General features: G+C 57.7%; 1 protein-coding gene across 5 annotated transcripts; it reads left to right on the top strand.

The window, feature by feature from the left end:
- Nucleotides 1-212: 212 nt before the first annotated feature.
- Nucleotides 213-12,356, top strand: BRPF1 (bromodomain and PHD finger containing 1). Of its 5 annotated transcripts, none has more exons than XM_072934960.1 (13): nucleotides 213-1,110; nucleotides 1,991-2,950; nucleotides 5,211-5,367; nucleotides 6,454-6,585; nucleotides 6,925-7,053; nucleotides 7,999-8,311; nucleotides 8,809-9,123; nucleotides 10,062-10,349; nucleotides 10,439-10,586; nucleotides 11,123-11,244; nucleotides 11,345-11,463; nucleotides 11,570-11,724; nucleotides 11,789-12,356. In XM_072934960.1, the coding sequence occupies exons 1-13, from the start codon at nucleotides 515-517 to the stop codon at nucleotides 11,991-11,993; spliced, it is 3,639 nt and encodes a 1,212-aa protein (XP_072791061.1). In that variant the 5' UTR covers nucleotides 213-514; the 3' UTR covers nucleotides 11,994-12,356. The 5 variants fall into 5 exon arrangements, with proteins under 5 accessions (XP_072791061.1, XP_072791060.1, XP_072791059.1 ...); XM_072934959.1 differs by having other exon boundaries at nucleotides 228-1,110; nucleotides 8,812-9,123; nucleotides 11,123-11,259; XM_072934958.1 differs by having other exon boundaries at nucleotides 251-1,110; nucleotides 11,123-11,259.
- Nucleotides 12,357-12,437: the final 81 nt, after the last annotated feature.

Raw genomic sequence — 12,437 nt, 5'->3', positions numbered from 1 at the left:
AGGGGGGCGAGGGGGGCCGGGTTGGGGCGGGGCCGGGCTGTGGCAGCGGGGGCTGTGATTCGAGGCGGCAGATTCGCCACCGTCATCCCGGCGCGCCCCGGCCCGGCCCCGCCGTTCCCACGTGGCTTCCGCGCCCCGTCGTCGCTGCCGCCGCCGCCGCCGCCTTCCCCGTTCCCTCCGTTCTCGCTGCCGCCGGTCCCGCCCGGCGCTGCTGCCCGGCGGTGCCGTGGCGAAAGTGCGGTTGCTACGGGCGGCGCGGCGCTTTACCCAGCGGCCGCCCCGCGCCAGGCGCCGCCGCAGCTCCATTGTTGGGGCCGGCCCGGGCCCGCCGCCGCCGCCGCCGCCGCCGCCGCCGCCGCCCATGGAGCCGCCCGCCCGCTGAGCGCGGCCCCGCGCCGGGCAGCGCCGCCGCAGGGAAGGAGCGGGCAGCGGGGAGCCAGGGCAGGGCGGCCGGGGCCCGGGGAGGGGGCGGGGGGCCCGGCCCGGCCCGGCCTCGACCCCCCGCGGCCCCGCCATGGGCGTAGACTTCGACGTGAAGACCTTCTGCCACAACCTGCGGGCCACCAAGCCGCCCTACGAGTGCCCGGTGGGCACCTGCCGCAAGATCTACAAGAGCTACAGCGGGATCGAGTACCACCTGTACCACTATGACCACGACAACCCGCCCCTGCCCCAGCACACCCCCCTGCGCAAGCACAAGAAGAAGGGGCGCCAGGCCCGCGCCGCCAACAAGCAGTCGCCCAGCCCCTCCGAGACCTCCCAGTCGCCCGGCCGGGAGGTGATGACCTACGCCCAGGCCCAGCGCATGGTGGAGGTGGACCTGCACGGCCGCGTCCACCGCATCAGCATCTTCGATAATCTCGACGTGGTGTCCGAGGATGAGGATGTTCCCGAAGAGGTGCCCGAGAATGGGAGCAATAAGGAGAACACGGAGACGCAGAGCGTCCCGCCCAAATCTGGGAAGCACAAGAACAAGGAGAAGCGCAAGGACTCCAACCACCATCACCACAACGCCTCGGCCAGCACTACCCCCAAGCTGCCCGAGGTGGTGTACCGAGAGCTGGAGCAGGACACTCCTGATGCCCCGCCTCGTCCCACCTCGTACTACAGGTATTGTCCGTGGCTGGGTGCGAGGAGACTCCTAGGCTCATAGCCTGGGTTTGGAGGCCGAATTAGCCCCACTGCCTTCAAGTGGCTTGCCCATGGTTCCTGGAAATGGCCTCTGTCTGCCTCTCTCAGGTCTCACAGAACTGGCTGTTCCATGGCTTCAGGCTCCTGGGGCTCTGCCTGGTGTCGCATCACAGTTCTGAGGAGTCTGTGCATCTACAGAGCTCTCAGTTGCTGCTTAGGTCATTGCCAGCATTGCTGCGCTCTTTCCTTGCTGGAACAGCACCTAAAATCAAAACAAAACCCAAACGTGTCCTTTTGCCTCTCATTCTCTCTTTGGAGGTATGCTGAGATATTTTCAGAGCCCTTCAGCACCAAGGTGTACCTGGAGGATCTGTTTGTGGGCATACTTCTTAATTGTTTTCTTACAGTACTTTGTGAGCAATTTGGTGGATGCACTGGCCGCAGTTAATACCTCAGGCAGGAGTTAACAGAGTCCCCTAACCAGAATTAATGAAACAGGGTGCCTCCATGCGTAGTTATCATGTCTTGGTTGTGAGTTTATTGCCTCCAGAGCACTGGCACTTGCTGGGTGGCCCATGCAGGCCCCCTGCTTGCACTGATGAGTCTCCAAGGACTGACCTTGCTCCTTAGACTAGTGTTGTTTTGTCTCCAAGCTGTTGTTGTTCTGTTGTGCTAGTCAGGGTACAGCAGCACCTCCTGCTTCTGCACATTCCTGCCTTGTTCCTGTTTCTTTATTTTGACTTATGGCTCAGCTGGAGCTTTTGAACATTCCCTCAGTCACAGACAAATCCTGGAGTTGGGTCTCAGCAGCTCCAAGCATGTCAAACATGCCCTTACTTTCCCATGCTGTCCCTTCCAGGTACATTGAGAAGTCGGCAGAGGAGCTGGATGAGGAGGTGGAGTATGACATGGATGAGGAGGATTACATCTGGCTGGACATCATGAACGAGAGGCGGAAGAACGAAGGCGTGAGTCCTATTCCCCAGGAGATCTTTGAGTACCTGATGGACCGGCTAGAGAAGGAGTCCTACTTCGAGAGCCACAACAAGGGGGACCCAAACGCCTTGGTGGATGAGGATGCCGTCTGCTGCATCTGCAACGACGGGGAGTGTCAGAACAGCAACGTCATCCTCTTCTGCGACATGTGCAACCTGGCTGTGCACCAGGAGTGCTACGGGGTGCCCTACATCCCCGAGGGACAGTGGCTCTGCAGACGGTGCCTGCAGTCACCCTCGCGCGCTGTGGACTGCGCCCTCTGCCCAAACAAGGGGGGGGCCTTCAAGCAGACGGACGATGGGCGCTGGGCACATGTGGTCTGTGCCCTCTGGATCCCGGAGGTGTGCTTTGCCAACACCGTCTTCCTGGAGCCCATCGACAGCATCGAGCACATCCCGCCCGCACGCTGGAAGCTGACCTGTTACATTTGCAAGCAGCGTGGCTCTGGGGCTTGCATCCAGTGTCACAAAGCCAATTGCTACACTGCCTTCCATGTCACCTGTGCCCAGCAGGCCGGGCTGTACATGAAGATGGAGCCCGTCAGGGAGACGGGTGCCAACGGTACCTCCTTCAGCGTGCGCAAAACCGCCTACTGCGACATCCACACACCACCAGGTTCCGTGCGCAGGCTTCCTGCCCTCTCCCACAGTGAGGGCGAAGAGGAGGATGAGGAGGAAGAGGAGGAGGGGAAGGGCTGGAGTTCTGAGAAAGTCAAAAAAGCAAAGGCCAAGTCTAGGATCAAGATGAAGAAGGCGCGGAAGATCTTGGCGGAGAAACGAGCTGCAGCACCTGTGGTTTCCGTGCCCTGCATCCCACCCCACAGGTACGACCTGCTGCCCTCCCTGGACTTGGGAGAAATTTCTCCTTTCCTCTGTGCTTTTTGTCCTGTTTTCCATGTGGGCATTATCCTATTCCCCTCCTTAGCTTTTTGCAGAGGTGCTTCTCACTTTGTTGCTGCAGAGGGCTGTGGTAGTTTCCTCTGGGAGTCCTGCAGAGGCAGGGCCATGCACTGCCCCGCAAAGGTGTCTGGGCCCTTGGCAGGGCAGGAAATAGCTGCTGTTAGTTTAACAGTAGAGAATGAACTTGGCCGGATGCATCAGGAAGCAGCTGGAGGTTCCCAGCACTCCTTTCCTGTTGTGCTGACCTCAGGCACTGGAGTAAACGAGGCAGGGAGGAGGGAACTGCTCTCCTTTCTGCTGATCTCTGTTTTCTCCTGAGGCTGTGGCAGGCAAAAGACAGAAGCGTGGGAGTGATTCAGGCCTGGGAAACGGGCTAATCCCGGTATTATTTTGCCTCTGGAGCAGAGAGGTGTGGGGTCGGGATCCCTGTGCTCTGCTGAGCAGAGCTCATCCATCCCAGCAGCCATGTACTCCTTGCCGGGCTTCCTCAGTGCTCTCTGCCAGGCACAGCAGCAGCTGCGACTTCTTGGCGCTGCCTGCTGGAGCAGGGCCGGGCAGCCACGGGTGCTGAAAGCTGTCTGTGAGGAGGGGTGGCTGGAGAGCACCAGGGCTCCTGCCTGCCAAGGAACACCACGGTCCTGAGGCTGACTCCCCAGTATGAGGCCTCGCCAGGGGTTGTGTTTCTGTCACATTACAAACCGGTGGTTTCATGGCAAAGTGCAAACACTCTGTAGTTATAGTTGCAACTGCTTTGTGCCTTGCTGTTATTGGCTTGTTGGGCTGGCATGCAAATCCCAAAACACCTAAAAGCCTTGCCAGAATTTGGCAGTGTAGTTTATAACTCTGGATGTCCTCAGCAGCATGTAAAAGCACATAAGGGCATTCTAGGATGTTTTTGGATCTCACTGTCACCCTGCAGCAGGCACCACCCAGTTGAGCGCAGGTTGGGCATGGAAACATTTGCCTTTGTGGTGGTCAGACACCAATCCTGAGCTGCTGAGCTCTTGTCCTTCCTGTAGCAGAAGCTGTGCTGGGGCTGTGACCGCAGAGCACTGTCAAGACCCTCGGATCCTCAAGACTTATCTCATGTGTACTTGGATAGGAGCACCTGTAAGCCATGGGCTGTGCTCTCTGGGCAGCATTCTGGTGACTAGGGAAGGCAGGTCTGCCACAAGGCTGCTGGCTTTTTACCATGGTCTGTTTGTATCCCAAACTTATGTTTTAGCTCACTCAGGACTTGCTCCATAGCAAGTCTCTTTTCTTACATATGGACATGTTGGCAGGCAGTTTGTAGGGTCTTGCTGCTATTGCATTCACAGCGAAACCTACACTGAGCTAGAAGGTGTTAACCTCTCCCCAGGCCTCCCTGTTGGGATTAAGTATTCTTCAGGAGCTGTTGCCAGAATGCCACATGTCTTCCTGTGGGAGCTGTGCTTGGCCAGTGATGGCATATGAGGCTGCTGTCCCCAGTCTCTTCAGCTGAGGCTGATGCAGATTGGGTCATCCCTTGGGAAAAGCTGTCCCTGGGAGGTGTGGAGATGCTGAGGGTTCATGGCTTTGTCTCTCTACTAGCAGGGCATCTCTGTCCAACTCTGCTGAACAAGGCTGTCCCAGCCCCTCCAGACTATCTGCTGTTGTAGGAAGTAAGCAATCCCTTTTGTGGTGTTCTGGGCTGTTCAGGATAGTGTTGGATGGGACATCTGTTGTATTCATGCCTCCTGCTCCCTCCTCGTGCTTTGCCAGGGTTTGAGTTTCTCTGGTAACATTTGGCCAGACTCCCCCATCACAGCAAGTGGCCCTCAGCCAAATGAATAATGGTTTTGGGGTAGTAGCACTGTAACATTTGTTGTTTCAGGGACTGTGGGAGCTGTTAAAAGTCCAGCCCCTAGCGTGGCTGTCTTGCACCCCAACTTGCCCCAAGCTGTGCCCAAATGTTGACAGGAAGTAGAAAGGAAAAGTGTATTATGGAGAGGCAAGGCTGCACATTTCCTGGCTCTGCTGTGCCTACGCGGTGTGACTTGGTGTTACAGAAAGTCCTGTCACGGAAAAAGATGCTCTCTGCCTGAGGAGCTTTCTCAGCTGTGCTTGGATGGCCTTGCTGCTACATGTCCCTAGCCAGGGCTTCTCCTGCAGCAGCCAGGCTTCTCTCATTGATGGACTCTGTGGTTCTTCTCCTTTCCTCAGGCTCAGTAAGATTACAAACCGTTTAACCATCCAGAGGAAGAGCCAGTTCATGCAGAGGCTGCATAGCTACTGGACTCTGAAGAGACAGTCCCGCAATGGTGTCCCCCTGCTCCGCCGCCTGCAGACACACTTGCAGTCACAGAGAAACTGCGACCAGGTAAGGGCTGCCTGTTGGGGGGCTGCAGGGAACCCTGATTGTGTGCATGCTTCCTGCGCCTTTGGAGCTGTGGGCTTGGAGCCTTTGCTGCATGCAGTGCCTGCAGGTGCAGAATGGGGGTCAGGGGTATGAACTTTCAGATGAGGAAAGGGCAGCCCCAGCTGCTTTTGCTGCTTCACCTTCTCCTCCGCTCTCAGTGTTCAGAGAATTGCCAGGCAGCGACGCCACTGGCAGCCTGCCACCAGAAGGGAATCCTGCCCTCTCAAGCTGCCACACTGAAGGTATTTCCTTTCTTGTGCGTGCGTTTAGCCAGCAGTGATGGCAAACCTGTCAGAAATGTCTCTAGTATGAGGCCGCTGTGCCAGGCAGAGTTGAGAGAGATGGCCAGGGAACTCCAGAAACAGTCTGGACCAAATCAAGGCCTCGCTTCTAGTTTCTGATACTGCTCCAGGAGTGCTCCTTCTGGGTGCTTCTTCCAGCCCACAGTCAGCACTTCACAAGTGTGAAATCTGGTGCCAGAGAGGAAGATTTTTCTTCTGGCTCCCCATCTGAGCTGTAAATCTTTCTTTCTGAGCCTTTTGATAACTGCGACTGGACAGGGGTTTCTCCTGCCTTTGTCTGCTCTTACTATTTTTGCTGGAGAAGCGTTGATGCTGCTTCTGCTCAATTTTGGCTATGGCAGGATAAAAGCTGCAGTATTTTTGGTGCTCCAGAAATGAAAGCAGCTAGAGCTGTGTTCCCTTTTTGAGCTGTTGCACTTTGTCAGAGCTGTGAGCAGCAGCACAGACCTCTTGGGCAGCTGCAGGCAGTCAGTCAGTCATGTTAGGAAGAGTATTTCCAGAGGCTCAGGATGTACATGTCCTGACGTCCTAAGGGCTTGATGACCAAGGGGCAGGTATTTAGCTCTTGCCAGTGGTGAGACTGAATCACCTGCCTTGGTTACAAAGAAAGGAGCTGTGACCTTAGCTGCACCAGCGGGTCAGGCATGGTGGTTCCCTTTGCCAGGGAAGAGCCCCAGCACACAGTCAGGAAGGTGGAGATGGGAGCACATCTTCTGTCAGCTCATGGTCTCTGATGTTCCCACAGAGAGACACTGAGGATAAGAACTGGGCCCTGAAGGAGCAGCTGAAGTCATGGCAGCGCCTGCGCCATGACCTTGAGCGTGCGCGCTTGCTGGTGGAGCTGATCCGCAAGCGGGAGAAACTCAAGAGAGAGACGGTAACGATTGCCCCTCCTCGGGGAGCTGCTGGGGTGGGCGTCAGCAGGGGCTCCTTAGAGTGCTGTAGGTGTGCCGGGGTCCCCTCGGCTGTGCTGTGCTCTGCTCCGATGGCTCCGAGCAAAGGTGGCTGCTCTGCAAGGCACAGGTGGGACGCACAGGTGCTGGAGCCGGTGTTACACCTCTGCTCCCCAGAACGGGGCTGAGGGGTGGTCCCTACCCCTCAGCAAGGAGAGGAGAGGGGTTGCTGTCCTGCAGGGCTGCACTGCTGCTCCCTGGAGACAGTCCCCACTGCCTGGCTGGGGCCAGGGGCTCAGCCCCGCTCTGTCCCTTTGTTTCAGATCAAAGTGCAGCAGGTGGCACTGGAAATGCAGCTGACCCCATTCCTCATCCTCCTCCGCAAGACGCTTGAGCAGCTGCAGGAGAAAGACACGGGCAACATCTTCAGTGAGCCGGTCCCTCTGTCTGAGGTAACAGAAATCTACGAAGTAAGAGCCCCCTCCCCAGATTTCTGCTTCACTCAAACTTGTCCCTTGCTCGTGCCAAGGGCTACCCAGGGTGTGTTCTGATCCAGAAGAATCCCAAGCAGCCTGGTGCTGGCTCATGCCAGCATCACTCCTTCACCAGAGGGGGTGTGCAGCAGTGCTCCTCCCAGATGAGCCAAATGCAGAACAGCTGAGCAAGTGACAGCTGGGGCATGGCACTTGGCTCTTCCTCTGTGTGTGTTACTGGTGGCATGCCAGGGTCTGCTGGGGATTCCCACTGGGAAAGGCAAAGTGCCAGCCCTTAGCAGCCGGTATGCTCTTACCTGTCCTCTTGTGAAGGCCTCTGCTAGGTGAGTGAGCACAGCACAGAGATAGGTTTGACTCTTAGACTGTCACTGCTGCAGGCAGGGGAGGTAATTCCTGAGACTGTCACTGAGTCCCTGCCTGGGAACATGGCAAAAGTCCACATGGTCTCTGCAAGGTTCTGGCAGCAGGTCAGCATGGAGGCATCTTAGCAGATGGGGAGGAAGGCTGGACCATCTCACCTGCCACCTGGACGGCTTTACCTTTCTGCACTCACCTTCACCCCTGGGGCTGCACTTGCAGCTCCCTCTCCAGGGAATAACATGTAGCATACTGGATCCCAGCTGCCTGCAGGCAGGAGTTGAGGACAGGATGCTGGCGTGTGTGCTGGAGCTGTAAAAATGCTTCAGAGTGCATATCCGCTCTAACAGGTTGAGCACAGCACATGGGCTTCCTAGTCCGGAGGCGTTGCTGTTCCTCAAGCTGCAAAAGCAGACGGCATTCCCCGATGTGCATTTGGGCAGAGCACAGGGAGTGATACCTGATTCCTCTAACAACTGTTTTCTTGGAGCAGGTACTGCTAACTGTGGCTCCTGGGCTCTTAACTCTGGCTCTTTCCTTGTGCAGGTCCCAGACTACCTGGATCACATCAAGAAGCCAATGGATTTTCAGACAATGAAACAAAATCTAGAAGCCTATCGCTATCTGAATTTCGATGACTTTGAGGAGGATTTCAACCTGATTATTAACAACTGTTTGAAATACAATGCCAAAGACACGATCTTCTACCGGGCAGCCATCCGTCTGCGGGAGCAGGGAGGTGCCGTGCTCCGGCAGGCTCGCCGGCAGGCAGAGAAGATGGGCATTGACTTTGAGACGGGCATGCACTTCCCCCACTGTGTAACAGTAGAAGAGGCTCAGATCCAAGACATTGAGGATGGTGGGTACTCCTTCCCTGTCCTAGGGTATGAGGGCTGCTCAGAGGTAAAGCCTGGGCAGAGTCAAGGTACCCAAGAGTCTGAGCTGCCTCCTCTGGGAGGTTAAGTTGAATGCTGGGCTGTGTGTCCCCACTCCCTGGAGACCTGCTGGTTTTGCTAGCTAGGTACTTACCAGCCCCATTAGGTTGGTTCTAGGCAGTGGTTTGTCTGTGTGTCCTTTCTTTTGTGTTGCATCCTTGTTCCAGACAATGTGAACCCCAGTATTCTCCACACTGCTGATCAGCCTGCTTTCCCCAGTAGTTCCAGCTGACTGAGTTCCCACACGGCTCCTTCTCTTGGTCTTTTAGGATAACTTCCCTAAAGGGTCCACAGGTGTTTGGTGCCATGCCAGCTCCTTCTCCCCTGCAGGGAACCTGGATTGCCTCATGCCCTTTTAGGTAGAGGAGCTCCACTGAGTTTCCAATTTCTTTGATCCATCTGCTCCTCTTTGTTTCCCCAGAAGATGTGCGGCTGCTGCTCTCAGAGAATCAGAAGCACCTGCCACTGGAGGAGCAGCTAAAGATCCTTCTGGAGCGGCTGGACGAGGTCAACGCTGGCAAGCAGAGCATAGGACGGTCCCGCCGGGCCAAGATGATCAAGAAGGAGATCACAGTCCTACGGCGGAAGCTCGCTCACCCGCGGGACCTGGGCCGGGATGGGCTGGAGCGGCACAGCTCCTCTGCCAGGGGAGTCCTGCAGTCCCACAACCCCTGTGAGAAGGACCTGCAGACAGACAGTGCTGCAGAGGAGAGCAGCAGCCAGGAGACTGGCAAAGGTAATATTGCCAGAGTTGCCAGTCTGAGGAGCCATGGAGAGCTGCCTCTGGACAGGCCTGTCTGGGGAGAGGCTGCCCTGGCAGTTGCCTCCTTAGGCAGGAGGACTGTGTGGGCAGCTCCCCACACACACCTCGCTCTTCAACTCCTCCATGAGAATGAGGCAGGTGGGCTCTTGAGAGACAGTCCCTTATCCTGCACCCCACTGTGGGGAGTCCTCCTTTCCTGTAGTGCCTCCCTTAGGGGCAGGTGCTGAGTATGGTACCTGTGCCTTCCCAGGCTCCCTCCCAGCATACTCACTGGATAGTTTGTAGTGAGCTGTGCCAGCCACGCAGGGGAGATTGGATGAAGGCAGTCATGTCCTATGCCTGGAACAGCCACAGCCTGGTGTGTGTTTGCCCCTGGGGAAGTTGGCAGGTGTTCACAGCTGCGGTCAGCAGTCACCTGGTGAATTCATCTCTTTGTCAGTTGAGGAACTGGATGCTGTTCCAGAGACTTACAGTTCCAGCTGTGTGATGTGGGGCATGATGTGGATTGTTTCCTTCTGCTAGGACCTACCAGCCTGGCCATGTTGCCTGGTTTCTAGGGGCATATAGAGCAGGCTGCCTTCGGTGTCCCTTCCTGCCGGAGGGCATGGGAGGGAGTTGCAGCAGCAGTGACTGCTGAGCTCCAAGTGCTCTCCCCAGGGCTGAGAGTTGAACAGGCCAGCTGTCAGCTCTCTGGATGGAGATGCTGAGCTGGGCTCTGTGAAGAGCACAGCAAAAGATCCAGGCAGAGCTACCATGTGTCACTGAGTGTTTTCCACTTCTGCATCTCAGTCCTGTCCCCTAGCACTGGGAAAGGCAGGTTCTTCCTACAGTGAGGGAGGATCTTGTGAGATAATGTTCCCCATGCAGTTCCTGCCATCAGGGCTGCAGCTGACACCTTCTCCCTCTTCCAGGTCTGGGTCCCAATTCTTCTTCTACCCCAGCACATGAAGTTGGCAGGAGGACCTCTGTGCTCTTCTCCAAGAAGAACCCTAAAACTGCAGGCCCTCCAAAACGTCCAGGACGCCCCCCAAAGAATCGAGACAGCCAGATCCCTCCTGGGCATGGGAGCAGCCCCATTGGGCCTCCCCAGCTACCAATAATGGGGTCCTCCCAGCGGCAGAGGAAGCGAGGGCGAAGCCCACGTCCCAGCTCCAGCTCAGACAGTGACAGTGACAAATCCACGGAGGACGCTACCATGGGTGAGTGCAGCCGGGCAGCTGTGGTCCCACTGGCAGCACGTGGCAGGCTCTGGTGCAGTGGTAATGCTCTTCGGTGGGATGTTTTTCAGACCTGCCAGCCAACGGTTTCAGCAGCGGGAACCAGCCCGTGAAGAAGAGCTTCCTGGTGTACCGCAATGACTGCAATCTTCCCCGGAGCAGCTCCGACTCGGAGTCCAGCAGCAGCAGCAGCAGCAGCGCTGCCTCAGACCGCACCAGGTACTGCCCTCTGCTGACAGCAGTGCTGCCCAGGGTGGCCATGGGCAGCTCTCAGCCTTCAGTTTCTGGACAATTACCCCGTTTGGTGGTCCCCATCTCGTTCATCCTGCAGCTCAGCTGCTAATCCCTAGAAGTCTGTGGGGTTTGTGCCTTTTTTAATGTAAAACCTAAAGGTGTGAGTGTGCTGCACAGGGCTAGTAGGAAGCATGAACTAGGGAATTCCCTATTGGCACACCAGCTGCTCTGTTGTTGGCCCTTCCAGCAGCCAGCACCAGCACCTCTTGCCTGCACCTCTATTTTGGTTGAGGGCACATCTTCTGGTCCTCCCACGTGGAACTGGGTGAGGGTCTGGCTTGCACCCTGGCAGAAGCACCATCTCACCTTTCTGCTTGGTACCTCTGCCAAGTCATCCCCAGTGCCAAGGCCAGCAGTTGGAGGCCACAAGCCCTGGTGTCCCACCAGCCTGGCCTGTTGGAAAACAGTTTCTGGAAGCTTAACATTACTCCTACTGATAGCTGTGCTCCCTGTCTCTGCAGCACAACACCCTCCAAGCAGGGCAGAGGGAAACCCTCCTTCTCTCGAGTGAACTTCCCAGAAGACAGCAGTGAGGACACATCAGGGACAGAGAACGAGTCCTACTCCGTGGGCACGGGACGAGGTGTGGGGCATGGCAGTAAGTACAGTGGCTGCACAGCTGTGTGCCTGGCTGGCACCATCACCTGGGGGGACAGAGCTGACTCCCCTCTCCTCCTGTACAGTGGTGCGTAAGGGAATGGGGCGTGGCGCAGGGTGGCTCTCTGAGGACGAGGATTCTTCCCTGGATGCCCTGGACCTGGTGTGGGCTAAGTGCCGGGGTTACCCCTCCTACCCGGCGTTGGTGAGTACTGCCTGTTACCGGGGCCTCCGAAATCCATGTCCCGTCCCTGCAGACTGGCTCTTGGGGTCCCTGTTCTCCTCTCAGCCCTCCCCTGCTCGTTTTGCAGATCATTGACCCCAAGATGCCGCGGGAAGGCATGTTCCACCATGGGGTCCCCATCCCCGTGCCCCCCTTGGAGGTGCTGAAGCTGGGGGAGCAGATGACTCAGGAAGCACGCGAGCACCTCTACCTTGTTCTCTTCTTTGACAACAAGCGCACTTGGTAAGGCCAGGGCACCGAGGGCTTTGGGGGGGGTCCCCAGAGACGATTGTAACCCTCAAACGAGGTGGCCCCCCGCTCTCCACAGGCAGTGGTTGCCCCGGACGAAGCTGGTGCCTCTGGGGGTGAACCAGGACCTGGACAAAGAGAAGATGCTGGAGGGCCGCAAGTCCAACATCCGCAAGTCGGTGCAGATCGCCTACCACCGCGCCATGCAGCACCGCAACAAGGTGCAGGGCGAGCAGAGCAGCGACTCCAGCGAGAGCGACTGAGCCGGTGCCGCCGGCCGCTCCCCCGCCGAATCTCAGGGCAAACGGGGCTCGGTGACCCCCACGCCGTGCAGCTGGCCTGCACCCACGGGGGGCCGGGGGACCGGGAGGGCTGGGGCCGATCCGTCGTGGCCCCCCCCCACTCTCCCATTCCCGGTGCCCACTCCCCCCAGCCCGCCGCTCCCCGGGATGCTGTTCTGGCCCCGCCGTGCTCCAGGGCGGCCCCCGCGCCCCGCACCCCCCTGCTGCCCCCCCACCCTGGGCCCAGCCCCTGGCCGGCCCCGCGCTCGGACGTTGTTTGTATTTATTTTGAAGGAAGAAAAAAAAAAATCTATTGATTCTTAGAAAATAAACCTCCACTGCGGAGCCGCGGCCGCTGCGGGCGGGGAGGGAGCGGGAGCGGGGCGGGCGTGCGGCGGCGCCGGTCGCGCTTCCGGCTGCGAGCGG

Source organism: Taeniopygia guttata, chromosome 12 (genome assembly GCF_048771995.1).
Source record: "Taeniopygia guttata chromosome 12, bTaeGut7.mat, whole genome shotgun sequence".
In the NCBI taxonomy this organism is placed as follows: Eukaryota; Metazoa; Chordata; class Aves; order Passeriformes; family Estrildidae; genus Taeniopygia; species Taeniopygia guttata.
The sequence above is the reverse complement of the archived record's forward strand: the minus strand, read 5'-3'. Positions and strand labels throughout refer to the sequence as shown.